Source organism: Podarcis muralis, chromosome 16, assembly GCF_964188315.1.
Source record: "Podarcis muralis chromosome 16, rPodMur119.hap1.1, whole genome shotgun sequence".
NCBI classification, from domain to species: domain Eukaryota; kingdom Metazoa; phylum Chordata; class Lepidosauria; order Squamata; family Lacertidae; genus Podarcis; species Podarcis muralis.
Window position 1 is genome coordinate 25,766,288 of NC_135670.1, and position 25,901 is coordinate 25,792,188.

At 49.1% G+C, this 25,901-nt stretch overlaps 2 protein-coding genes across 2 annotated transcripts; one reads left to right on the forward strand and one right to left on the reverse strand.

Annotated features, from left to right (window-relative positions):
- Positions 1-1,638: 1,638 nt before the first annotated feature.
- Positions 1,639-9,828, forward strand: LOC114587149 (hydroxysteroid 11-beta-dehydrogenase 1-like protein B). Its single transcript, XM_077920119.1, has 6 exons — positions 1,639-1,821; positions 3,363-3,493; positions 5,564-5,675; positions 7,148-7,336; positions 8,003-8,146; positions 9,451-9,828. Exons 1-6 carry the CDS (start codon positions 1,740-1,742, stop codon positions 9,663-9,665), a joined length of 873 nt encoding a protein of 290 aa, XP_077776245.1. The 5' UTR covers positions 1,639-1,739; the 3' UTR covers positions 9,666-9,828.
- Positions 9,829-11,099: 1,271 nt separating this feature from the next.
- LOC144325788 (uncharacterized) lies at positions 11,100-25,403 on the reverse strand. The gene is made up of 7 exons (XM_077920120.1): positions 24,928-25,403; positions 23,014-23,236; positions 18,082-18,205; positions 16,940-17,097; positions 15,768-15,841; positions 12,573-12,674; positions 11,100-11,316 (listed from the first exon to the last, which is right to left on the reverse strand). Exons 2-7 carry the CDS (start codon positions 23,233-23,235, stop codon positions 11,160-11,162), a joined length of 837 nt encoding a protein of 278 aa, XP_077776246.1. The 5' UTR covers position 23,236; positions 24,928-25,403; the 3' UTR covers positions 11,100-11,159.
- Between the last annotated feature and the right edge of the window lie 498 nt (positions 25,404-25,901).

The window sequence follows — 25,901 nt, forward strand, 5'->3', positions numbered from 1 at the left end:
TTCCAATGTCAAACGGTTCTTATCAGAAAGTTATTCCTGGTGTTTAGTCGGAATCTCCTTTCTTGTAAGTTGCACCCTTTGGTTTGAGTCCTACGCTCAGGAGCAGAAAACAATCTTGCTGCATCTTCCATGGGACAGCCCTTCAGATATTTGAAGGTGGCTATGCTATTTCCTCTCCGTCGCCCCTTTTCTAGGCTACGTATACCCAGCTGCTTCGACCGCTCTTCATATGGCATAGTTTCCAGACCCTTGATCATCTTGGTCGCCTTCCCCTACACACTTGCCAGCTTGTTGTGGGGATTAAGTGAGGAGGAGGAGGAGGAGGAGAACCATGTAGGCCACCTTGAGCTCCTCGCAGGAGAAGGTGGGGTACAAATGCAATTTGTTATGTACTAAAGTTCTCACCCTGGGCCAGCAGGGGGATACTGTAGATAGTTTTCACTCAGGTCCACATATGCAAATAAGGGATTGAAAGTGACATTCAGTGATTGGATAGTTACAGAAAGTTGTTACAATTGCGTTGTAGTGGAGCTCCATATAAGCAGGCCGGCTGAACCCTTCAGTTCAGTTATGTTCTGGCCTGTAAATAAACAAGAGCTGTTTGAAGAATCGCTGTGTCGTCTGATATATTCACCCACAATTTAACACAATAATAAAAAGTCCCCAGTGAGTTGAGAGTAGTGGGCCAATAGCGCATTAGCACCAACAGACTCGCCTCCGCAGCATTTGTGAGGTTTGCTGCTGACAGTAACACCCACCCACATCCAAAAGCCTTTCCCTGTTTCACACTGTGCTGGTCCCGTGGGTTACCCGAGAGGCAAGGTCCAAGTCCGGTCCGTGGTCAAAGGTGCAATGTGGAGGCAGTCCGTAGAAGCTGAAGCTGGGTGCAGGGCAGGGAGTCGGGTGAAGTCAGGAACAGGCATGCAAGCAGGGAGCCAGGGCGTGTCAGGAGCTCAGGCAAGAACTAGCAACCAACAACACTGATCCCGCAACTTGGGGCTGGGGCTGGCCGGCTTTTATCTGCCCCAGTGCATAGGGCTGCCCCGATCCTCTGGTGACTCGCCTCTCCTGGCCTGGAGGCGAGTACTCCTCCTGTGGGAACGTAGTTCCCTCCGCCTCTCTGCCCTGAGCCTCTGCAGCTCAGGAGAGGCTGAGGGTCACCGGACCCAGAGGCAACCTCAGCTTCCCCTGACAGGGCTGAGAATGAAGCACCTGCAGGCAATGGGTCTTCCATCACCTCAGGACCCAGAGCAGACTCAGCTGATGCCTGCACCTGAGGACCCAGCACAGGTGAGGACCCTTCAGGCTCAGGCCCCAGCCCCGGCTCAGCTGGTTCTGGAGGCGGGGAATCCTGTGCAGGCTGGGATCCCTCCGATTCAGCATCCGAGTCCGAATCCCAGGCCATCACCCACACTTTGTGCCACTGTTAACCCACACCTGAGGCTGCGGAGAGGGGAGTGTGATGCATGCCATGATCTGACAGATTCCAACCACACAGGTTTTTTAAGGCACTGATCACTTGAGGAGGCGAAGGATCTTTCTTTCACAAGTTGAGACTTTGCAGCCGGTTGCAAAAGGTGCTGGAGCCGAGAGGTGGAGCTGTTTGCCCAAGGCTAGGAGAAATTGCACAATTTGAAGCAGGGAAAGGCTTCGGGTGGCCACAGAGCAAAGGGTGGATTTCTGAACCTCACCAAACAAGTCCAGCTAGTCGAGGTTAATGATTGGCTGCAGAGACAACCATGGCGGTGCTCAAGATCGTCGCGCCTGTCCTCATCGCTGTCCTCGCTTTCTATGCCTATACCTGGGAAAGCTTCTCCGAAGGTAAGCCAAGGGAGAAGGGTTGCCTCTTCTGAATCGTGGCCTTCATCCTCTCTTGCACATAAATGCCTCTGCTGTTTGCACATAGCATGTTTGCACATAGCATGCTAGCGACACCAGACAAGCACCTTCGCTCTGCTCTTGTTGCATACTCTCTAACATTTATCCGATGAAAATAGGGACCACCTGTTCCATAATAATAATAATGATGATAACAACAACAAAGAAGTTACTATTTATACCTCACCCACCCAGCTTCCAACAGATATGAAAATATAATAAAACATTGACAAACTTCCCTATACAGGGCTACCTTCAGATGGCTCTGGGCTCGGATCACTACCCTCCAACATTTCTCCGAAGGAAATAGGGAAGTCCTAAGGAAAAGCGGGACATTCAGGGATCAGATCAGAAACCGGGAGAGCTTCTGTAAATATGGGATTGTCCCTGGAAAATAGGGAAGCTTGGAGGGTCTGTTGTTGGCACTTGCTAAAAACTTTTTTTGTTTAGATAACCCTATCCAGATGCATAGAACCTGGCCCATGCTTTACATTAGTGTTTTAAATTATTATTATTATTATTATTATTATTATTATTATTATTATTATTAATTAATTAATTAATTAATTCTCCCTTCACCCTAAGGTTCCAGAGCGGGTTACAACAAAACACAACTTTAAAAACAGTTGAATTACAATCACTGGGGGGAAAGGTGGATCCTAAAGACACAGGTGCCAGGGGAAAGAGGTGTGTCTTTAGCATTTGCTGAAAGCTGTATAACGAAAGTGCATCTCTGTGAAGTGGGAGTTCTGCAGCTTAGAGGCCACCACAGAAAAGACCCTCCCTTGGGCTGCCCCCACCCCTGAGACTCTGGGGTAATGATCATTTATTCTGATTTAATTTCTGAACGTTTTAAAGAATTGCTTTCATCAACTTTGTTGTTTCGTAATGGTGTCGATGTTGTGTTACAATCCAGCCGTATATTGATCTTGTGAAATAAAATCAATTACTAGGGAGGAGGCAGTAATACTTCTAAATCTCCATTGCTGGAAGCCACCAGACAGGAGAGTGCTGCTGCACTCAGATCCTGCTCGTGGGCTTCCCTTTGGGACATTTAGTCGGCCACTGCAAGAAAAGGATAGTTTGGATAGCTCAGTTGGCTGATAATACCAAGGCTGCAGGTTCAATCACCATATGAGGACAGCTGCATATCCCAGCATTGTAGGGGGTTGGACAAGATCAGGCATCTCCAATCTCGGCCCTCCAGATGTTTGGGGACTACAATTCCCATCATCCCTGACCACTGGTCCTGTTAGCTAGGGATGATGGGAGTTGTAGTCCCAAAACATCTGGAGGGCCAAGTTTGGGGATGCCTGGACTAGATGATCCTAAGGGTCTTTTCCAACTCTGTGATTCTGTGACTGCATGGGGGCCCCTTTGGCCAGACTCTCCTCCTCTCCTTACGTTTCTGTTCTTACAAACTTCAGTGCAAAACATCTGGATCGCGGGCGGCTGATGTTGACCATCTCCTTCTCTGTCTCCAGAAATGGTGCAAGGGAAACGTGTCCTGGTGACGGGGTCAAGCACAGGGATAGGGGAACAAATGGCCTATGAGTTCGCCTGGATGGGGGCCCATTTGATGCTGACAGCGAGGAATGAGACACGCCTCCAGAAGGTAAGGTGTTAATCCCTTGACCCCAATGTAGTTAATCTCAGGTTCCTTGATTCCAATAGTCTTAGTTTGGCTACAACCCTTAGCCTCCCCTCCCCCCTCAAAAATACCCCCCCCCATCTCTTCCTTCCTCATCTGGCCCTCCTTCTGACCAAGCTCCCCTCCCACAAGAATCCGTTGTTCCATAATGGAAACCGGTTTAGTTTAGCCATGCCCTGATGGTGACCATTGGCTTGTGGGAACATGGAGGCTTTTCCCCCGATGGCACCGGCATTATGGAACGCCCTCCTTGCTCTAAGGCATTGGACTAGATGACTCTTGGGGTCTCTTCTAACTCTATAATTCTGTGATTTTATGACTCACCACCACTACTGCTATTCTAATGGTTTTTAAAGACACACTTGTTTCCGATCGTCTGTTTCCGATTCCCCTGAACTTGAAGTTCCTGATCCAACTGTTTTTATTTTGATTTTTTAAAATTATGGTGCTTTTAAACTGGCTCACTGTATAATAAATTTTGTGGCTGTTTTTTACTGCTCAGATAGGATTGTTTTATTGTGCGTTGTAGTATTTTAAAGTGGATTTTATACTTGAAAACCGCTTAGAAGCCATTTTTAAGTTCCCTATCTATTTTTATATGTTTTCTCTTTTTTGCATAGTGTCAGAGCTGCCCTAGGTCCCAGCTCACAAAGGACCAACGCCAGTTCGTTGTTATATAAAACAGTCTTTATTGAAGCTCAGTTCCGCTTTCACAGCCGCGGCGCGCAGCTCTACGTCTCAAACTCTAGACCGCCGAAGCTCCGTCTGAATCTCCTCCCCCCAGACACCAGTTTAAGACTCTAGCCTTGCTCCACCTCTTCCTTTGCTCTCTTCTCCTCTGGGCCCGCCTGTCCGCTGGGGTCTCGCCTCTCCTAGACTCTTCTGACGCTGAGTCTCCTGAGTCCTCCCCCTCCCTCCGGTGGGCTTTAGGACCTGGTTCCCAATCCGGGTTTCCTGCTGTGCCGCGCGCCTGTACATTCGAACTTGGCGCGCGCACCCAGCCGGCCACCTTCCTCCTGACCGTTACACTGCTCCTGTCACTGCTTCCCCCTTCGGGGAGGCTAGCTGCACCTGACTCTCCCTCCGTTCCCTCACTCTGCGATGGAGGCGTGGCCACCCCTGACTCATCTTCTCTCCCTGCTGGAGGAGAAGCTGGCCCTGATACATGTGACTCTTCCCCCTCACTATGCTCTGGTGGAGGAGCTGGTCCTGCTCTCCCGCTGCTGCTTTGGGAGTCCCCGCTGGCCCCTTGCTTCTGGTGTGTCCCCCCTGGGACCCCCCTTGCCCTGGCCATCGGCGCCCCCCTCTGGGAATCTTCTGATTCGCTGGAGAGACTCATGGAATCTCCCGGGCCACTTTCATACTCCCCTACGCTGCCCTCAGATTCTTCCCCTTCGCTCTCCATTTCCTCTCTCCCCTGTGCCTCTGCTCCTGAGCCCCTGACACATAGTTTTTCCTATTTTATAATTTAGAATGACTTCCCTTCTTCTCTTTAAATGGTTCAGTTTGCATGCTATAGATCCCTGCATATTTCACATAAACTAAGCCATCCAGTACAGTGGTACCTTGGGTTAAGAATTTAATTTGTTCCGGAGGTCCGTTCTTAACCTGAAACTGTTCTTAACCTGAGACACCACTTTAGCTAATGAGGCCTTCGGCTGCCACTGCGCCGCCGGAACACGATTTCTGTTTTCATCATGAAGCAAAGTTCTTAACCCGAGGTACTATTTCTGGGTTAGCGGAGTCTGTAACCTGAAGCGTCTGTAACCCGAGGTACCACTGTATTCCATTTTTACAGCCATCAAAACTTATTTACACTGTTGAATTTATCTTAAAGCTGTGAACCTTTTCAAGTGTATTGAGTAATTCACTTAATAATTCAATAAACATTTCCCAATCTTCTTTAAACGTATACTCTTCTTGTTCTCTTATTCTATAAGTTAAGTCTGCAAGCTGCACACATTCCATCAGTTTAAGTTGCCAGTCTTCTTTAGTTGGGGCCTCGCTCGTTTTCCATTTATTTGTTTCCTCCAGGTAGTCCAGAATTGTCTGAAACTGGGAGCCGCCTCTGCTTCGTACGTCGTTTCAGATATGAGTGACTTGGCTTCTGCCCGGAATGTTGTGGAAGAAACCAAGAAGGTCTTGGGTAAAGATGGAGGGCCAGTCTCTAGCCAGTCTTGGAGGGGTGGCAACTGTTCTTCCAGTTCCCAAAAGGCTGCCACACAAGCTGCCTGAGGAGCAGGCAAAGGGCTCCTTGACCCTTTCATCTTGAAGGGAACAGCTCCAAAGGCATTTTGCCCTTCTGCCCTGGGACACCACAGCTATTGGCCTTGTCTGCCTGCATCTTGGCAAAGATCTGCCCAGAGATCTTTTGATGAAGGATGGTATATCATCATCATCATCAAACCTTCTATTGGCATCACATACAAACACCCATAGCAAATCAATACAGAATTACCGCCTTCCCAGTGACACAAAACATTTGTCAAATGAAAGAGGCAAAGCAGTCTAGCATTACATCTCTAGGTCTCCAGGGAGATCAGACGTCTGCAATGTGTTTCAACGACAAAAAAACAGATAAAGATATTTAGCCACTAACCTGGTGAGCTGCTGATTATTCCCCAATAATAGAAAATGTATGACCTCTAACTCTGGTTTCCATTTGGGGATGCAGAGTTGATCTAGGAACTGCTGGTGGAGATCAACATATAGTTTACATTTAAGAACCATATGCGTAAGAGTTTCCATCTGATGGTCTTCACATGGGCAAATTCTTTCTCCTTCCACCATTCCTGAGAACCTTCCCCAAAGGTTGTTTGAAGGATTTGAATTAAAACTGGCCAGGAAGGGTGGGAGGGAGGGAGGGAGAAGGAAGGAAGGAAGGAAGGAAGGAAGGAAGGAAGGAAGGAAGGAAGGAAGGAAGGGGGTTGACCAGCATCTCCCAACCTGATTGGCCTTCCAGATAATTTGGACAGCAACTCCCATCAGCCCCAGTCATTTGAGATTAATAGATTTTGACTTGTTTCCAATTTCTCATTGATTGGGTGTATCTTCCAGCTCTATCATTCTGTGAAAGCTGGTGTCACCGGATTACGTTCATCAGTTTTGTTGACTCAGTTAACCTAAATAGTTTGAAGTGGGTTTTGAATACATAGTTACCATTTTGAATGTCATTGCGTTACTATCTTCCTTACTGGTTTGCGCAAATCACGCTTCTGAATAATGCTTTTTATTGGGTAAGGAGAAAAAAGTTTGGGAAACACTGTCTTAATGCAAGCCTAACCAAATTTCTTCTTGCGTTCCTATCAGCCAGCATTGCTGCATGCTGCTGGGGTGGGCAGGAGTTGGTGTCCAAAACATTGAGAGGGCACCAGGCTTGCGAAGGCTGGTATCAGAGAATTGTAAGGTTGGGAGGGACCCCAAGGGTCATCTAGCCCAACCCCCTGAAACGAAGGAACCGCAACTAAATCATGAAAGGACTGAGCTCAGCACAGGCTGATTCTCAAGGACAGCCTATAGGTTGACATGAGAAGAGGCTGAGCTCCATCCATCTCCAAATATGGTTGTTGCTCTCTCTCTGTCTTCCACTCAGGGTCTCTGCGCTCTTTTCCCTTGCAGGGGGGCTTGATCTGCTAGTTCTGAATCATGTCGGTGGAAAAATCGGTTTTGGCCCGTACCAAGGAGACATGGAATCTGTGATCAGCTCCATGACGGTCAACTTCTTCAGCTACGTCCAGGTCACCGTGTCAGCCCTGAGCATGTTGCAAGAGTCCCGTGGCAACATCATCGTGGTATCGTCTATAAGCGGTATGGGCAGGCGACTGGAGGCCCCCCAGCCTAAGTGATCTCAGGAGGTCCAAACTCTCTGAGCACAATTCAAAGTGCTGGTGCTGACCTTTAAAGCCCTAAATGGCCTCGGCCCAGTATACCTGAAGGAGCGTCTCCACCCCCATCATTCAGCACGGACACTGAGGTCAAGCTCCGAGGGCCTTCTGGTGGTTCCCTTGCTATGAGAAGCCAAGTTACAGGGAACCAGGCAGAGGGCCTTCTCGGTAGTGGCGCCCGCCCTGTGGAACGCCCTCCCATCAGATGTCAAGGAAATAAACAACTATCTGACTTTTAGATGACATCTGAAGGCAGCCCTGTTTAGGGAAGCTAGGTCCTTCTAGGGCTCCTGCATCTAAATTTCCCAATCCCCTGTTAGTTAATTTATTGGAGAGCACTCACACCCCATTCTTCTGCTGAAAAAAACATGAGGGAGAGAAAATCCTTTCTGTCACCGCTTTCTCCATGTCAGTTGTACAAACCTCTATCACGTTGCCCCCTTACTTGCCTCTCCTCTAAACTAAAAAGTCCCAAAGGCTGCAACGTTCCCTCAGAGGGGCAGTCGCTCCATCCCCTTAACCCCTTTGGTTTCTGGAGAAATAGATTCTGCAACCTTCCAAGTAGGAATATGCTCCTGTTTTCTCTCAGGCCGCCTTCCAGCCCCTTTCTCCGTTCCATATGCCGCCAGCAAAGCTGCGCTGGAAGGATTCTACAGCTCCTTGCGGACAGAGCTGCGCCTTCGGGAAATCAACACGCCCATCACGGTTGCCGTGTTGGGGTACATTGACACAGGTAAGCGGCCCCAGGTAGGGCAGCCGCTTAGTAGGGCTGGGTGATAATCCGCTGTTCAACATTGTGATAGATCACCAGTGTTGTAAGAATTCTGAGGTCTCAAATGTAAAATAAATGTTCATAAATGTTCAAGGCAAACACATACATACGTATATAAACCACGTGTCTGAAATAGTACAGGAGAACAATCCTGAAGCCATTTTGACACTCCCAATGACCAAATATGCGTCTGCAGTAAGGGAGGAAAATGGGGGAAGCCTTCCCATTGTCTTTTTGCTTGCAAATCCTGTCTTAAAGGTGTATTTGTGTATGAATAAGGTTAGTCTGTGACCTGTATTCAGGAACTAAAGCATGAACCATCACAAAAGAAAGGCCAGACTGCCCCCAGGTAATGCAAACAGTGACCATTCTCAGGTATCCTGGCAGACAGGCTTTCTGCTGTAGACTGCCTACTTCTGTGATGGATGGATGCTGTTTTAGGGGGATGGTCTTGGGCAACAGGGTGGCCAATTTCAAAAGTCTATACAGTGGTACCTCTAGATGCGAACGGGATCTGTTCCGGAGCCCCGTTAGCATCTAGAAGCAAACGTAACCCGCAACGCACATCTGCGCACGCACGCACGCGTCGCTTTTTGCTGCTTCTGCGCGTGCGCGTGACGTCATTTTGAGAATCTGCGCATGCACAAGCGGCGAAACCTGGAAGTAAACCGCTCCGTTACTTCCGGGTTGCTGCGGAGCACAACTCGAACGCGCTCATCCCAAAGCACATTTAACCCGAGGTATGACTGTATAAGGGTTTGCACACCATTGTTCAGGGTTCTCCTCCCTCCTGCGTGTGGTGGGTGGGGACCCTGTTGCAACAGTTCCTTGAATAAAGATCAGGCTTACTAGCCGCTTTGCTTCTCAATATTCTCTGGTTGGCCACTGCTATTTTCTCCTACCGATAGGGAACCCACTTAAGGACTCTGTACGGGCCCCTGGATACCCCATAAAAGGAGCAGTTTTTTCTTATAACACCAGCTAAACATCGTGATATACAGGCAGGGAACATGCCCAGCCCTACCGGAAGATGCTGCTGGGGAGTTGCACTTGAGACCTTCTCCATGCAAGGGAGATTCTCTGCCACCAAATCATAACCTTTCCCCTAAAACTAAATCAAGGTTGTAGTCCTCTCTTTTGGGGGGGGAACCATAAGGACTAGAATCAGCAGCAGCAAGGTAGACAGACCAGCAGCAGTTTCCTAGGTCCTGGGCTGCCTGGTGCCCTTTCCACACTGACTTGCCTTCCATACTCTTTTCCCGCAGACACAGCTGTGAGGTCGGTAGAAGGCAAGATGTCCCTGAAGGCAAGTTCGAAAGAGCTCTGCGCCCAGGCCATCGTGAGGGGCGGCGTCATGAGGGTGAGGGAAGTTTTCTTTCCTTACTGGCTCACGAAACCTGTGCTGCTCCTCAGAGATTGGCTGCCAGGAGTCGTGGACCAGATCATTGGCAACAGCTACGTTCTGGAGAAAATCCTCTGAGAATTATTTGTGGGATGAACGGAAAAGCTACGAGTTCCGGTGCTGCAAATTATCGGTGGCTGCTTCCCGGTGCATTTCTCAATCTCTCTCTCTTGAATACCCAACAGTATTTTAAGTGCAAATCTCTCCTAATAAACACATTTTTGCGTGCAGTTCTAACTCACATATGCATTTCCTTTAATATATGCATCAATTTTTATGGTGTTCTTATTTTTTTGCATAACCAAACAACATATGGTTTCAGGGAAGGGATCTTCCCAAGCTTACCTGGAGATGCCAGGGACTGAACTTACGGTAACTTCGGCACGCAAAGCTCTACCACTGAGCTGTGCCCCTCCCCTAAAAATGAAGTAAGATCCTAGTCCTCATTGTTCTAAACAAATAGCAGATTTAAATAGGAATCTGCCTTACACCAAGTCAGGGCCATCAGCCCTGTCTGGAGATTCAACCCCAAGAGCTCCTGCATGCAGAGGAGATGGTCTGCCACTGAGCTGCTCCCTTCCCCTGAAAATGAAGTAAGTTTCTAGTCCTCATGGCTCTCATTTAGAGCAGATTTCAAAAGGCACCGGCCTTATGCTGAGCTGCAGCCCTTCCCGTATCCTTTGTTGTTGTTTTTTTGTTTAGTCGTTTAGTCGTGTCGGACTCTTCGTGACCCCATGGACCAGAACACGCCAGGCACTCCTGTCTTCCACTGCCTCCCGCAGTTTGGTCAAACCCATGCTGGTAGCTTCGAGAACACTGTCCAACCATCTCGTCCTCTGTCGTCCCCTTCTCCTTGTGCCCTCCATCTTTCCCAACATCAGGGTCTTTTCCAGGGAGTCTTCTCTTCTCATGAGGTGGCCAAAGTATTGGAGTCTCAACTTCAGGACCTGTCCTTCCAGTGAGCACTCAGGGCCAATTTCCTTAAGAATGGATGCGTTTGATCTTCTTGCAGTCCATGGGACTCTCAAGAGTCTCCTCCAGCACCATAATTCAAAAGCATCAATTCTTCGGCGATCAGCCTTCTTTATGGTCCAGCTCTCACTTCCATACATCACTACTGGGAAAACCATGGCTTTAACTATACGGACCTTTGTTGGCAAAGTGATGTCTCTGCTTTTTAAGATGCTGTCTAGGTTGGCCATCGCCTTTCTCCCAAGGATCAGGCGTCTTTTAATTTCATGACTGCTGTCACCATCTGCAGTGATCTCCCCTATCCTAGTAATTTCCAAACAGAGGTCTCCAGCTGTTTTTTCAGACTACAAATCCCATCACCCCCAACCGCTGGTCCTGCTAGCTAGGGATGATGGGAATTGTAGTACCGCCATATCCTTTTGAAAAAGAGCATTTGGAGGCATACCCTCCCGCTAAGGCAGAAAGATTTCTCCCCTCACCCGGCTACCGGTAGCCATTTCCTCTCTGCCAGATCCGCAGCAGAGGCCACACCCCGGGAAGCAGTGTGCACCGGAGGTTTCTTTTTAATTCACACAGCATCTCCCCGTACACAAAAGTTGTTTAGGCCCCCGTCGGTTGAGAATCAGGACCCGGGTTTTCATTGTCGTCCTTCTCCTCGTCTTTGCTGCCTCTGAACTTGGCCAGCACAGGCGTGTTGAAAGCGGACGTGGGGCTGGATGAGCTCTGGGAAGATGTGGCGGCGTTGCTGGCAGCGGCCCTGGAAAGAGAGAAAACATGGCAAGCGGTGAGGCTGGTCCGTCTGTGCCCCCCACTCCCCCCGGTAGGTTGACGCTGCAAAGAAAGCTAAAGAGCATAAAGGACATAAGGAGAAACTCGCTGGATCAGGCCAGTGGACTGTCTAGTCCAGCCTCCTGCTCTCGCAGGGACCAAATGCCCCCAGGAATTCAAGAATCAGGGTAGACTGCCCCTAGACCTGGAGGTTCCAGGAGAGCATAAGGAGAACCCGGCTGCTGTGGCAGGGCAGTGGCCCGTCTGGTCCAGCATCCTGTTCCCACAGTGGCCAACCAGGTGCCCCCAAGGGGAGCCCACTGGCAGGACCCGAGTGCAAACTTGATGTTTGAAGATGGTCCAGAAAGTGGCCACAATTATTTTAATGTCATTTGTACATTGCAAAAATAGCATAATAAATTTGCAATGATCTCTACAACATATGATACATTATTAATGGTCAGTGTACAAGTCCTTGGTTTAAATAAACCAAGTGGAGTGGATTAAATAAAAATAGCAAGTGGAAACAGGACAGAACTGCTCGGCTCTGTTTTGTTTAAAGTTTCCTATCTTTTTAAAAATTATTTTTTGGCCGCAATCTTGAACTGTGCTGTTAAACTGGGGAGTGCCTTTCCAGGTGATAAAATCAAATGTAGCATGCAAGAGACTGAAGAGGACAAAATTCTCTCTCTTGCGTAGATTGGCCATGGGAGAGGGGCTTTTTAGCTGTGATTCCTGAATTGCAGGGGGCTGGATTGGATGACCTTTGGGTGCATTCCAACTCTACAGTTCTATGATTCTACAAACCTCTGGAAGAAGAAGAAGAAGAAGAGTTTGGATTTGATATCCCGCCTTTCACTCCCTTTAAGGAGTCTCAAAGCGGCTAACATTCTCCTTTCCCTTCCTCCCCCACAACAAACACTCTGTGGGGTGAGTGGGGCTGAGAGACTTCAGAGAAGTGTGACTGGCCCAAGGTCACCCAGCAGCTGCAAGTGGAGGAGTGGGGAAGCGAACCCGGTTCACCAGATTACGAGACTACTGCTCTTAACCACTACACCACACTGGCTCTCAGTTCAGCCACACGTTCAGGCCTCGTGAGGAACCATTGAAGTTTGCCTCCAGGAAACCACTGGCCCATTTTCGAACCCCTTCCCTGGAATAAAATGCCCCCCCCTTCCGTGTGTGTGTGTATTTTCCCCATGAGAACAAAAGGTGTGACGCCAGGTCTCAGAAGGGTTCCTGCACCTTGGGAAACTGGTGTATTTCAGCCTGCTGACAGAGGTGCTCCCCAGGAACGAAGGGCGGAAACCGCCGGGGTTCAGCATCACAGGGCGTAGGTCCACCATGCTGTCGGAGGAGAGACAAAATGGGGATTAGACTCAGGATGACATTGGGAAGGGAAAAGATTGTGAAAAGGATGCTGAGATCATGGGAGGTGAGGTCTCCTTGCTCTGGACACCTCCCTGATGTGAGTAAATCGAGGGAAGTAATAGTACTGCTCTATTCTGCTTTGGTCAGACCACACCATAGCTGTCAACTTACAGATTTGAAAATAAGGGACCAGCAGCCTCGAAAATAAGGGATCAGCAGCCAAAATAAGGGATTTTGCTTAGCTTATACAGAAATCTAGCACTCATGGAGCCATGCTGCTTTTGCTGCGACTGACTGTGTTTTGCAGGGGGGTGGACTAGATGATCCTAAGGGTCTACAACTCTGACCAAAGAAGAGGGGCAGACAAAACTGATGAACGACGTCCAGATGGCAAAGTTTACAGGCAGAATTAGAAACCAGGAAGAGGACCCCTTTAATAAAGAATGGGGAAAGTTTATCATTTAGTCAAAAAGCTATTGCCAAGAGTTACATACATTGGTAGGATTGACAGAAAACATGTAGTAAAAAATTGAACTATGGATGGACAAAGGATTTATAAAAAGAGAGTTAGGAAAGGGATGCAGAGGAGGAAATCACTACATTAAGATGCTGCGCTGGTTGGAGGGGATGCTAAGCAGCACGTTGGGGTTGCCTTCGTCCTGGCGCGAGGAGTTCCATCGTCCCTTCCCCGCCCGAGAGAGAGGGAGGGAGAGAGAGAGAGACCCTTGCCTGCACCGCCCGCGAGCCCGGCATGAGGCGGTTGCGCCGTGGCCGTGGCTGCTGAAGCTCCACCCTTCTGCGTCCCTCCCCATCCCCTCCTCTTCCTCCTCCCTCAGGCCGCCTCCTCAGCCGCCGCTTTACCGCCTCCAGCTTCCCCTGGCAGCGCGGCGGAAGTCTCGCGAGAGAGGGGCTGCCTGCCCGCCCGCCGCCACCCTGAGGGGGGAAAGGGAGAGACTGAGATGCAGCAGCTCATGCCAGCGCGCGCTCTCTCACAGCGGAGGACGCCGAGCCGCTGCTTCCCTCCCGAGCCGGGCGAGCATGAAACCCGGGAAATTTAAGGGACATCATCAATAAGGGACCGCAGCGGGACACGGCGCTGGGATAAGGGAGTTTCCCTCCAAATAAGGGACAGTTGACAGCTATGGACCACACCTGGAATACTGTTTCCAGTTCTGGGCACCACAATTTAAGAATGGTGTTGACAGGCCTCATGAGGAACAGTTGAGGGAGTTGATTACAATGTTCAAAACTCCCATTGCTCTAGGCGTGTTTTGCAACAAGGAATTTCATTAGCCCGAGCAGCTTCTGAGGTCTGAGCGCAGCGCTGCGCCTATTAATCCAGATGAAAACTGCAGCGTGGAAGGAAAGAAGAACCTTTTTCTACCTCCCCACTTCCAGCTACTCTCTGAAAACTGGAGAAGAGACCCTCTTAAGAATATCAGGGGGGTTGACAGGGGAAGGACTAGACCATGTGAAAAATGAACGTAATATTTTAGCTGCAGTTCATTCATTTTCAGCTTTGTATTCTTGCTATAAAAAAGGCATGCCTACACGTTTCGTTGTTGTGCCCATAACCTCGGTTTAAGGTGCCCTTTAGCTCCTAGCTTTCGTATCCCAGTTTCTAACACTGGTTGAGCAGGTTTAGCCTAGACAAAAGAAGACTAAGAGGAGATATGATAGGCCAGGGGTCAGCAAACTTTTTTAGCAGGGGGCCGGTCCACTGTCCCTCAGACCTTGTGGGGGGCCGGACTATATTTTTTGGGGGGAAATTGAACAAATTCCTTTGCCCCACAAATAACCCAGAGATGCATTTTAAATACAGTGGTACCTCTGGTTACGAACTTAATTCGTTCCAGAGGTCCGTTCTTAACCTGACACCATTCATAACCTGAGGTACCACTTTAGCTAATGGGGCCTCCCGCTGCTGCCGTGCCGCCAGCGCGCAATTTCTGTCCTCATCCTGAGGTAAAGTTCTTAACCCGAGGTACTACTTCCAGGATAGCGGAGTCTGTAACCTGAAGTGTTTGTAACCTGAGGTACCACTGTAAAAAGACACATTCTACTCATGTAAAAACATGCTGATTCCCAGACCGTCCATGGGCCAGATTTAGAAGGTGATTGGGCTGGATCCGGCCCCCAGGCCTTAGTTTGCCTACCCATGTGATAGGCCATCTTCAAATATCTGTCCCATGGAAGATGGAGCAAGCTTGTTTTCTTCTGCTCTGGAGGGCTAGCACCCAAACCAATGGCTTCAAATGGCCAGAAAGGAGATGGCAACAAAACTTTCTGATGGTAAGAGCCGCTTGGCAATGGGTCGGATTCCCTCGGAAGATGGTGGACCCTCCTTTGTTGGAGGTTGTAAAACAGAGGCAGGATGGCCACCTGTTGAGGATTTGTCAGCTGTGATTCCTGCGTTGCAGGAGGTCAGACGACTCTCAAGGTATCATCCATCTCTACTATGATTCTATGAATCAACACCACAAGCTAAAAAACTAAACCAGAATAAATATGCTACTGTTGTACCTGGGACATGTTGCAGACTACACCCCAGTACTTCCCCCCCCCCCAAAAAAAATGTTTAGGGGTACTCTCATTTTGACTCAAGAAAATCACCATGTTATAGTTCAAATCAAGGAAAATAAATACAGTAAATGGACAAAAGTACAGCGGACACTCGGGTTGCGAACGTGATCCGTGTGGGATGCACGTTCGCAACCCGCAGCGTTCACAACCTGTGTCTGCGCACACGCAGGTTGCGATTTGGCACTTCTGCGCATGTGCAAAGCGTGATTTAGCACTTCTGTGCATGCGCGACTGCCAAAACATGGAAGTAACCCATTCTGGTCCTTCTGGGTTTCGGTGGTCTGCAACCTGAAAAAATGCAACCTGAAGCGGCTGTAACCTGAGGCATGACTGTACAAAGATTCACAAAATGTTTATGGGTATGCGTACCCCGGCGTCCCCCCCAGAAAAAAGCACTTCCACACCCCAATACGAAACCAGACCGGAGTGGGGGGGGGCCAACCAGTGTGAATCCACCCTCTCCCCTCGCCTTCAAGCCCCTTGCACCTCTTTTGATTGACGGATGACATGCCTGCCCAGAGTTGCTTCAAGTCCACGTTGGATCCCATCGATCTCTCCATCTGCAAGGGGAGTGAAAAGTAAAATTAAAAAGCTTATTAAGAGCTGCAAGAAACTGTCCTCCTAAGAAATTATGACTGCTGCTGCCACCTCCCACCAGCAGCATTTGGGGGATAGATATTTCTGGGGAAAGATGCTGTGATCATGGGAGGGGAGGTCCCTTTGCTCATTCAGCCTGATGTGGAATGGCTGAAACGCTTTGGCATGTTCATTTTTTGTTCTGACTGCATTTATATTCCACTTTTCCTCTAAGGAGCTCAAGGTGTCTCACGTGAATCTCGTCCTTCTCATTTCACCCTCAAAACAACCCTGTGATGTAGTCGCCAGACAGTGACTGCTCCAAAAGCACCCAGTGAGAGCTTCATGGCTGAGTGGGCCTTGGAACCCTGGTCTCCCAGGTCCTAAAGGTAAAGGGACCCCTGACCATTAGGTCCAGTCATGACCGACTCTGGGGTTGCGGCGCTCATCTCGCTTTATTGGCCAAGGGAGCCGGCATACAGCTTCCAGGTTGTAGCCAGCATGACTAAGCCACTTCTGGAGAACCAGAGCAGCACATGGAAATGCCGTTTACCTTCCCGCCGGAGCGGTACCTATTTATCTACTTGCACTGGTGTGCTTTCGAACTGCTAGGTTGGCAGGAGCAGGGACCGAGCAACGGGAGCTCACCCTGTTGCGGGGATTCGAACCACCAACCTTCTGATCGGCAAGTCCTAGGCCCTGTGGTTTAACCCACAGCGCCACCCGCGTCCCTATCTTCACATAGACTGGCTAAATATGTTTTCCAGTCATGACAAAGAGGCAAGATTTCTTGATACCCTTAATGGTGTTGCTTAGAACAGCTGGTGTTTGAACCGAACAGGGAGGCGTTGCGGGGATTCGAACCACCAACCTTCTGATCGGCAAGCCCTAGGCTCTGTGGTTTAACCCACAGCGCCTCCCAGTTCCTAGTTCTCCTTTAATGCCCCCACAACAACCCTGCGAGGTAGGATAGGCTGAGAGAAACCAGCTGGAGCTCCCAGGCTCAAGGGCAGCCCCACAGACAGCACATTGCAGCAGTCCAGCCTTCGAGATTACCAAGGTCTCGAGACAGAAGAACAAACCTGCTTTGGGAAGGAACCAAAGACCTTCGGCATGGGGGGAACACCTGAGTCCAGAAGCTTGGTCTGGCTGGGGCTGAACCCCCCCAATGGAATAGGCCTCCTGGGCCTCATCTCTGATGGCCTCATTGCCGACGACCTCCAGGAAGCACTCTTGGCAGCTGCAACGGAGGAAAGCTCGTTTTATTTTATTTTATTTTATTTATCTATTTTAATAGGTTTTTTAAATTAAATTTTCTAAATTACATTTCAAAATATTCATTTAAACAACCTTAAATCCATGAGTTCCCTTCCTCTCTTTCAGTGGTTCATTTTGCATACCATGCAACCCTGCATATTTTGCATGAACTAAACCATTCAATAATCCATTGTTACATCTATCAAAACATATTTACACTGTTGAATTCATCTTGATGCTACCAGTGTTTTTAAATGAACACAGTTTCTACTCATATATTCCATAAACAATTTCCAGTCTTCTTTAAACATGCATTCTTCTTGTTCTCTTATTCTATATGTTAAATCTGCAAGCTGCACGTATTCCATCAGTTTAAGTTGCCAATCTTCTTTGGTTGGGACCTCGCTCGTTTTCCATTTGGGGGCTAACAAGACATGGGCTGCAGTAGCAGCATACATAAATAGTCTTTTTTGACACCTGGAAATTTCCCTCTGAATTACCCCCACAAAAAGACTATGTTATTGTTGTTTTTGGAAAGGTACTTTTGAACATTTTTTTTCAGTTCATTATATATCATTTCCCAATTTTTTTTTATCCTTTTACAAATCTACCACATATGATAAAACATATGCTCAACCTCGTTACATCTCCAGCACTTATCTGATTCGGACGTATACATTTTAGCAAGTCTACTCAGAGTTAAATACAATCTACAAATCATTTTCAGGTAATTATCCTTCAAAGAATAACATGCTGTGAAGCAAGGCTCGTTTTAAACCACAAAAAACGGACAAGTCCAGAAGGTGGAGGTTTTTAATCACAGATTGGATGGCCCTGTGAGAGGGATTGATGGAACCGATTGGGTGGATGGGATGAACGGGGTGGGGGGAGCACAGGGAGAAATTGGCTGGAGGGGCAAAACCCAGGAGGCGCCAAGGGAGAGAGCGAGGAAAACAGCCAGACTTACCACGAGCGTAGTCATTGACCTTCTCCATCTCGCGTTTCAGTTGCTCCACCTTTTCCTCCATTTCCATTTCCCCCAGCGAGTTGCTGTTGTTCACGTCTCCCTGAAGCATGGAAAAGAACTTGGCCTGGAAAAGAAGAGTGCAAAACGGGAAAGCTTGGCAGGTGCGCAGGTTTTGTGAGCCTGGAAACAGCTGCCTGCCTGAGGCGGTGAGACCCAGTAACACAGCAAACTGTGCTCCTTGAGATGGGAAGGTGATGTTAGTTCTGTTCTGAAATGTGTTGAAAAAGGAAACTCCCTGCAGTAAGAAAACCAGCGCATCAGGAAGGGGGTTCTGGCTAGATTGTGGCTAGCCAGTGTGGTGTAGTGGTTAAGAGCGGTAGTCTCGTAATCTGGGGAACCGGGTTCGCGTCTCCGCTCCTCCACATGCAGCTGCTGGGTGACCTTGGGCCAGTCACACTTCTTTGAAGTCTCTCAGCCCCACTCACCCCACAGAGTGTTTGTTGTGGGGGAGGAAGGGAAAGGAGAATGTTAGCCGCTTTGAGACTCCTTAAAGGGAGTGAAAGGCGGGATATCAAATCCAAACTCCTCTTCTTCTTCTTCTTCTTCTTCTTCTTCTTCTTCTTCTTCTTCTTCTTCTTCTTCTTCTTCTTCTTCTCCTCTCCCTGGTGTGCTAGGTTTCTATTCACAGGGAAATAGTTTCATATATTGATTTCAATTCAATGTTGAATTGAGACAGTAAGAGCTGTTCGACAGTGGAATTTGCTGCCAAGGAGTGTGGTGGAGTCTCCTTCTTTGGAGGTCTTTAAGCAGAGGCTTGACAACCATATGTCAGGAGTGCTCTGATGGTGTTTCCTGCTTGGCAGGGGGTTGGACTCAATGGCCCTTGTGGTCTCTTCCAACTCTATGATTCTATGATTCTATGATCCCACCTGCTTTCCTCCAAGGAGCTCAAGGAAGGCTCTGCCTCTCCTCATTGAATTCCCACAACAACCCTGTGAGGTGGGTTAGGCCAAGAGGCAGTTTGACTGGCTCAACGTCACACCCAGCGAGCTTCATGTCAGAGAGGGGATATGATCTCTGGTCTCCCATGTCCTAGTCCAATTCTCTAATCACTGCACCACGCTCGCTCTGTTTATGACCCACTTAACATTCTTTTTAAAATATCCAAACGGGGATAAGGAAAATGGTTAGGATGTGTGTTTGCTTGCTTGTTTAACGTGGAGGATGACAGTATTTAAGAATGTGACTTCCTCCTGCAGTGTGAAGTGGAACAGCCCTTTCTACCACATCCTCGTTCAGCTCCAGGCTTCAACTGAGTTTCATCAGCCTCAGTTATGAATTTCAGAAAGGTTGGCTCAGCCTTTGTGAGCACTGGCAGCCTCTAGATCATTGTTTCTCACCCTGTGGGTCCCCAGATGTTGTTGGACTACAACTCCCATCCTTCCTAGCCACCATGACCAGTGGTCAGGGGTGATGGGAGTTGTAGTCCAACAACATCTGGGGACTCACAGGTTGAGAACCGCTGCTCTAGATCAGTGTTCCAACCTTGGGCCTCCAGCTGTTTTTGGACTACAACTCCCATCATCCCTCGCTAGCAAGACCAGTGGTTAAGGATGATGGGAATTGTAGTCCAAAAACAGCTGGAGGCCCAAGGTTGGGGAACACTGCTCTAGATGGTGTGGGACCAAGACTACAACTCCCATCAGCCCCAGACATCTGGGACACGCCAGGTTGGGGAATGCTGGACTACTCAGTCTGGCTGATGGATCCTGGAAACAGAGAGGTATTTCCAGTCACTCTGGTCCTTTTAAAACTGGGGACAGCAGTGAGGAGATTGAGCTATGGACTTTACTTCAAAGGAGGCTAACAGCAGACTTATACACCCCTAGCTAATCACTGACTGATGTTAAAAGGCCCCTCCAGGCAAGTGCATTCTGAAACACGTCATCGGCACAGGAATAGCACATTAGCGATTGATTTATACCAGACCATCCACCCATCATTCCACTTTGTTAGCCGTTCAAGTGATGCTTCCCCAATGTTATTGCACAATTGCCATCTACAGGGGGTGCTCTTGCACTGTAAAGAAATAAAAAAAAAACAGGGGAAGGGGACACCTGGAACAGTTGTGGTGTAAAGGCCATATGCACGCCATATATTTAAAGGGCAAGCAATGCACGTGAAAAGCACATGACTTCCCGGAAGCTGTAGTCAGTTAAGGATGCTGGGAGTTGTAGCACTGTGCAGGGAGAACTACAGTTCCCAAATTCTACAGGAGTGGGGAGTCATGTGTGTTAAATGTGAGTCGAATGCGCTTTAAATGTGTGCCTTGGATCTGCCAAATGTTACAGGATTTCAGCTGAAAGTTACGGAACGTGCACCAAATGGAAACAAAGCCATGTGTCTGAGGACACATGGAGGAGGGTCATGCAGAATAGTGAAGGATTAGTAAAAGGTAAAGGTACCCCTGCCCGTATGGGCCAGTCTTGCCAGACTCTAGGGTTGTGCGCCCATCTCACTTAAGAGGCCAGGGGCCAGCGCTGTCCGAAGACACTTCCGGGTCACGTGGCCAGCGTGACAAGCTGCATCTGGCGAGCCAGCGCAACACACGGAACGCCGTTTACCTTCCCGCTGGTAAGCGGTCCCTATTTATCTACTTGCACCCAGGGGTGCTTTCGAACTGCTAGGTTGGCAGGCGCTGGGACCGAACGACGGGAGCGCACCCCGCCGCGGGGATTCGAACCGCCGACCTTTCGATCGGCAAGTCCTAGGCGCTGAGGCTTTAACCCACAGCGCCATCCGCGTCCCCAGTGAAGGATTATTGGGGAATAATAATAATAATAATAATAATAATAATAATAATAATTTATTATTTATACCCGCCCACCTGGCTGGGTTTCCCCAGCCACTCTGGGCGGCTCCCAACAGATTATTATTAATAATCATAAAAAGCAACAAAACATCAAACATTAAAAGCTTCCCTAAACAGGGCTGCCTTCAGATGTCTCCTAAATGTCAGATAGTTGTTTATTTCCTTGACATCTGATGGGAGGGCGTTCCACAGGGCGGGCGCCACCACCAAGAAGGCCCTCTGCCTGGTTCCCTGTAACCTCACTTCTCACAGTAAGGGAACTGCCAGAAGGCCCTCAGAGCTGGACCTCCGTGTCCAGGCTGAACAATGGGTGTGGAGATGCTCCTTCAGGTATACTGGGCCGAGGCTGTTTTGATTTATAACAAAATGAAAAAAATTTTTAAAAGAACATCCCCCCCCCAAAAAAAGAGGCATTCTTCTGGGTATGATACAGACAGAGGTAGCCAGGGGGCAGAAAAAGCAATTTATGTATGCAGTGCCTGTAGCTCAGGTTTTGTTAGCTCAGAAATGGAAGGTGGGAGAGGCTGCAAAGAGGGAGGGATGGCAGCTGGAAAATGGAATACACAGAACTAGCAGGCCTAACCAGCAGGGCAGGAGAACAAGAAGGTGTATAAAGAGGAATGGAAAACATTTGCAGAAAAACCATTGTAAGCAAACGAAAAAGCTATCAGAATTACTGTAAATTCAACGGTATAATTTAAATTAAGATATAATAGAGATGGGAAAACCAGATGGAGGAAATAGAACATGCAGTTCATAAGGAACCATGGAAGGAGAAGAAGGGAAGTTGATGGATGTACAGTGGTACCTCGGGTTAAGAACTTAATTCGTTCCAGAGGTCCGTTCTTAACCTGAAACTGTTCTCAACCTGAAGCACCACTTTAGCTAATGAGGCCTCCTGCTGTTGCCACACCGCCGGAGCACGATTTCTATTCTCATCCTGAAGCAAAGTTCTTAACCCGAGGTACTATTTCTGGGTTAGAGGAGTCTGTAGCCTGAAGCGAATGTAACCTGAAGTGTATGTAACCCAAGGTACCACTGTACATTTAATTGTGGGAAAATGTATACCTGAAAATTAAAATAATAATACAGTGGTACCTTGGGTTAAGTACTTAATTCGTTCCGGAGGTACGTTCTTAACCTGAAACTGTTCTTAACCTGAAGCACCACTTTAACTAATGGGGCCTCCTGCTGCCGCCGCGCCGCCAGAGCACGATTTCTGTTCTCATCCTGAAGCAAAGTTCTTAACCCAAGGTACTATTTCTGGATTAGTGGAGTCTGTAACCTGAAGCATATGTAACCTGAAGCATATGTAACCTGAGGTACCACTGTAATAAATAAATATTGTACTGATGGGTGGGGGAATGAAACTTCTACAGGTGGAAACCGTATTGAAAATGGGATTGTGTATAACCGCCCCAATACGATCATGAGCACAGATCACCATGAAAGCACAATAAAAGGGGCACCTTGCAAAATTAGGGTAGATGTATTACCCTGAGGAGGGACGCGGGTGGCGCTGTGGGTTAAACCACAGAGCCTAGGACCTGCCAATCAGAAGGTCGGAGGTTCGAATCCCTGCGACGGGGTGAGCTCCTGTTGCTCATTCCCTGCTCCTGCCAACCTAGCAGTTCGAAAGCACGTCAAAAGTGCAAGTAGATAAATAGGTACCACTCCGGCGGGAAGGTAAACGGCGTTTCCGTGCGCTGCTCTGGTTCGCCAGAAGCAGCTTAGTCATGCTGGCCACATGACCCAGAAGCTGTACGCCGGCTCCCTCGGTGAATAAAGCGAGATGAGCACCGCAACCCCAGAGTCGGCCACGACTGGACCTAATGGTCAGGGGTCCCTTTACCTTTACCTTATTACCCCGAGGCAGGAGGGTAGGTTTACTAGCCTAAGACTGCCACCTTTGCTCCTTTGCATGCACAGCAGCTTCTTCTGAAGATGCAAACAGGTATGTTTTGTCTCCATAAAAGCTTCCCTTGCAGATCCCTGCAGTTGCTCTCTGCCCCCCGCCCTGGCCAGCTCAGGTCCCTTAGAGAATCCCATCTCCCACTCACCTTCAGATATTGAGCCAAGCTGGCTCCCTCATTCTCCGCTTGCTTCCGCTTCCTCACCACCCGCTCACAGATTCCCGGGTTCTGTTCCATCTGGGCGAAAAGGTCCTGCAGGGATTTCTGGGTGTAGCTCACAGCCTGGTTGTCAAAGTCCTGGGGGGAGATCCGCTCGCAGAAGGAGATGAGGAGCGGGCACTCGTTGTCAAACTCGTCCAGGATCTCCATCCTGCACTCGGCCAAAAAAGGAGGAGGAGGAGGCAGAACACCAAGAGTTCAGGCAGAGCAATCCGTACAAAGAGGAGAAACCGAAACCTGTTGCATCATAGCGTTGCAAGGGACCGTGAGAGTCATCTAGTCCAACCCCCTTCAATGCCCAGTGTGGGGCTTGAACCCACAACCTGAGCCTCATGCTCTACTGACTGAGCTGTGATCCCATTTAGTGCAAAGCTCTGATTATTGGCTGGTGGCTGTCTGAGTGTTTCGCTGGGGTGAGGATCGATGGGGCGATGTAACAGTGCAAAGGAAGTATGATTGCTGAATGAAAAGCAGTATGAACTTCATGCAATGCAAACTGGCTAGGTTTTCTGGTTGTAAGTCGCTCTGAGTTGCCTTGGGCAAGATAATGCGACTCACAAATCCCCCTCCATGAGTTTGTCCCATACTCTTTTTTTAAAGTCACCCGACGCAGGTGGCGCTGTGGGTTAAACCACAGAGCCTAGGACTTGCTGATCAGAAGGTCGGCGGTTCGAATCCCCGCAACGGGTGTGCTCCCGTTGCTCGGTCCCTGCTCCTGCCCACCTAGCAGTTCGAAAGCACGTCAAAGTGCAAGTAGATAAATAGGTACCACTCTGGCGGGAAGGTAAATGGCGTTTCCATGCGCTGCTCTGGTTCTCCAGAGGCAGCTTAGTCATGCTGGCCACATGACCTGGAAGCTGTACGTCAGAAAAGCTTTTCTCTATCTGCTTTCTCAACACCATGCATAATTCAATAGACTTCTATATCCTGTCGCCTCTTTATTGCTTTTTCTCTAAATCCCAACCCCCCAAATAAATAAATAAATCAGCACCCCCACCCCCTGGCCAGGCCAGCCACATTGAGAGGAATCATCTCCTCGGGTCTGTTGTCACTCTGCCAAAACCCCTCAGGACCACCAGTCTGCGTTTAAAAGGGTCCAATACCTTTTGCAATCTGGCCACGGCAAATTGGACTTAACCCCCTAGCAGCTTCCAGATGCTTTGCACTACAACTCCCATCAGCCCACGTGGTGTTATGATGCTGGAGGCTGATGGGAGTTGTAGTCCAACCAAGTCTGGGGAGCAGCTTCTGAACTTCTGACATCCCAGGGTAAGCGCACTGAAGCAATGATGGTGTTGGGAAAGTACCTCTCGGCCCACTGAGAGCACCCCCCCCCCAAAAAAAAACCAGTAACCCAAATCTATTCCGCCCACGGAGCAAAGGTTTGCCAAATTGCAGAATCGTAGAGTTGGAAGAGACCCAGAGGGTCATCTAGCTCAACCCATTGCAGGATAAAATAAAAATGTCCAGATAAGGCCATTATCTAGAATCAAGACGCTCCAGGTACAAAATATTCTATAGCGAAACCCTGCTGAGCATTGTAAAAACTGTATTTAATTTTAAATTGCTGCAACGCACCCTGGGACCTGATGCTGAAGGGAGAGCAACAAATTAATAATAATAATAATAATAATAATAATAATAATAATAATAATAATAATAATAATAATAATAATAATAATAATAATGTGGTTCTGAATGGCGCTCGTTGAAACTCAGAGCAGCTCCGAGGAGGCGTGGCTTGCACACAGCCCCCGCTTAAACCCTGGCAAGTGGGCGGGCTCCTGTGCAACCCAAGGGGCGTGGCTTATCGTTCTTTTCCCGGGGAGGGGCGTGGCTTACTTTTTCCCCACGTGCGCTGCCTGGGTTGGTGCCTGGTGGGCGGCTGATGGGTGGGCGGCGCTGCCTGGCTTGCATCTGCCCGCCCCCGTCCTGCCCTCTCCGCCTCCTCCAGCAACAGCTGCTGCTCCTGCCCCGTCGGGCCGCCCCACATTGTGACACAGGCCTGGAGGAGCGGGGGGGGGGCTCTGCTCTCCATGTCGTCCGCTCCTCCTCACGTGCAGATCAGGCCCCCGGCCCCAGGGAAGGGGAGGTTGGAAGGGGACGGGAGGAGAATCAATGACCCCGACCCTCTCTTTTCTCCAGACGGAGAGGTGCCGGGGCTCCGGGAATGCAGCCGCAAAAGCGCCCGTGGGGCTTGTATGTGCGGACTGATCCTGCGCCCCGCCCCTTTCTCCTTTTTTGCAATCGGTAGAGAGGAGGCAAAATGCACTCTGCGTGTGCTCCGAGGCCGTCTCGCTGTAGGTTGAATCCCCAGTGGCGTTAACAGATAAGGCTGGGACTAGACCTTGCCTGAAACTGAGAGGTAAAGGTAAAGGGACCCCTAACCATTAGGTCCAGTAGTAGCCGACTCTGGGGTTGCAGCGCTCATCTCGCTTTATTGGCCGAGGGAGCCGGCGTACAGCTTCCGGGTCATGTGGCCAGCATGACTAAGCCGCTTCTGGCGAACCAGAGCAGCGCACGGAAACGCCGTTTACCTTCCCGCCGGAGCAGGACCTATTTATCTACTTGCACTTTGACGTGCTTTCAAACTGCTAGGTTGGCAGGAGCAGGGACCAAGCAACGGGAGCTCACCCCGTCACAGGGATTCGAACTGCCAACCTTCTGATCGGCAGGTCCTAGGCTCTGTGGTTTAACCCACAGCGCCACCCGCGTCCCTATTAACAGATAAGGCTGGGACTATCCCATGCCTGACACTGAGAGGAGATATGATAGCCATCTTCAAATATGCTGTCACTTGGAAGATGGAGCAAGTT

What these genes read in the sequence shown, in the direction of transcription:
- LOC114587149 (XM_077920119.1), top strand. Translation starts at nt 1,740, where the DNA reads ATGGCGGTGCTCAAGATCGTCGCGCCTGTCCTCATCGCTGTCCTCGCT. An exon ending in AGAAACCAAGAAGGTCTTGG is followed by an intron (nt 5,676 to 7,147) that starts GTAAAGATGGAG and finishes TTTCCCTTGCAG; the next exon opens with GGGGGCTTGATCTGCTAGTT. An exon ending in GTTGGGGTACATTGACACAG is followed by an intron (nt 8,147 to 9,450) that starts GTAAGCGGCCCC and finishes CTTTTCCCGCAG; the next exon opens with ACACAGCTGTGAGGTCGGTA.
- LOC144325788 (XM_077920120.1), bottom strand. Translation starts at nt 23,235, where the DNA reads ATGGAGATCCTGGACGAGTTTGACAACGAGTGCCCGCTCCTCATCTCC. An exon ending in GGTCAATGACTACGCTCGTG is followed by an intron (nt 17,098 to 18,081) that starts GTAAGTCTGGCT and finishes CCTCCGTTGCAG; the next exon opens with CTGCCAAGAGTGCTTCCTGG. An exon ending in TTGGTTCCTTCCCAAAGCAG is followed by an intron (nt 15,842 to 16,939) that starts GTTTGTTCTTCT and finishes CTCCCCTTGCAG; the next exon opens with ATGGAGAGATCGATGGGATC.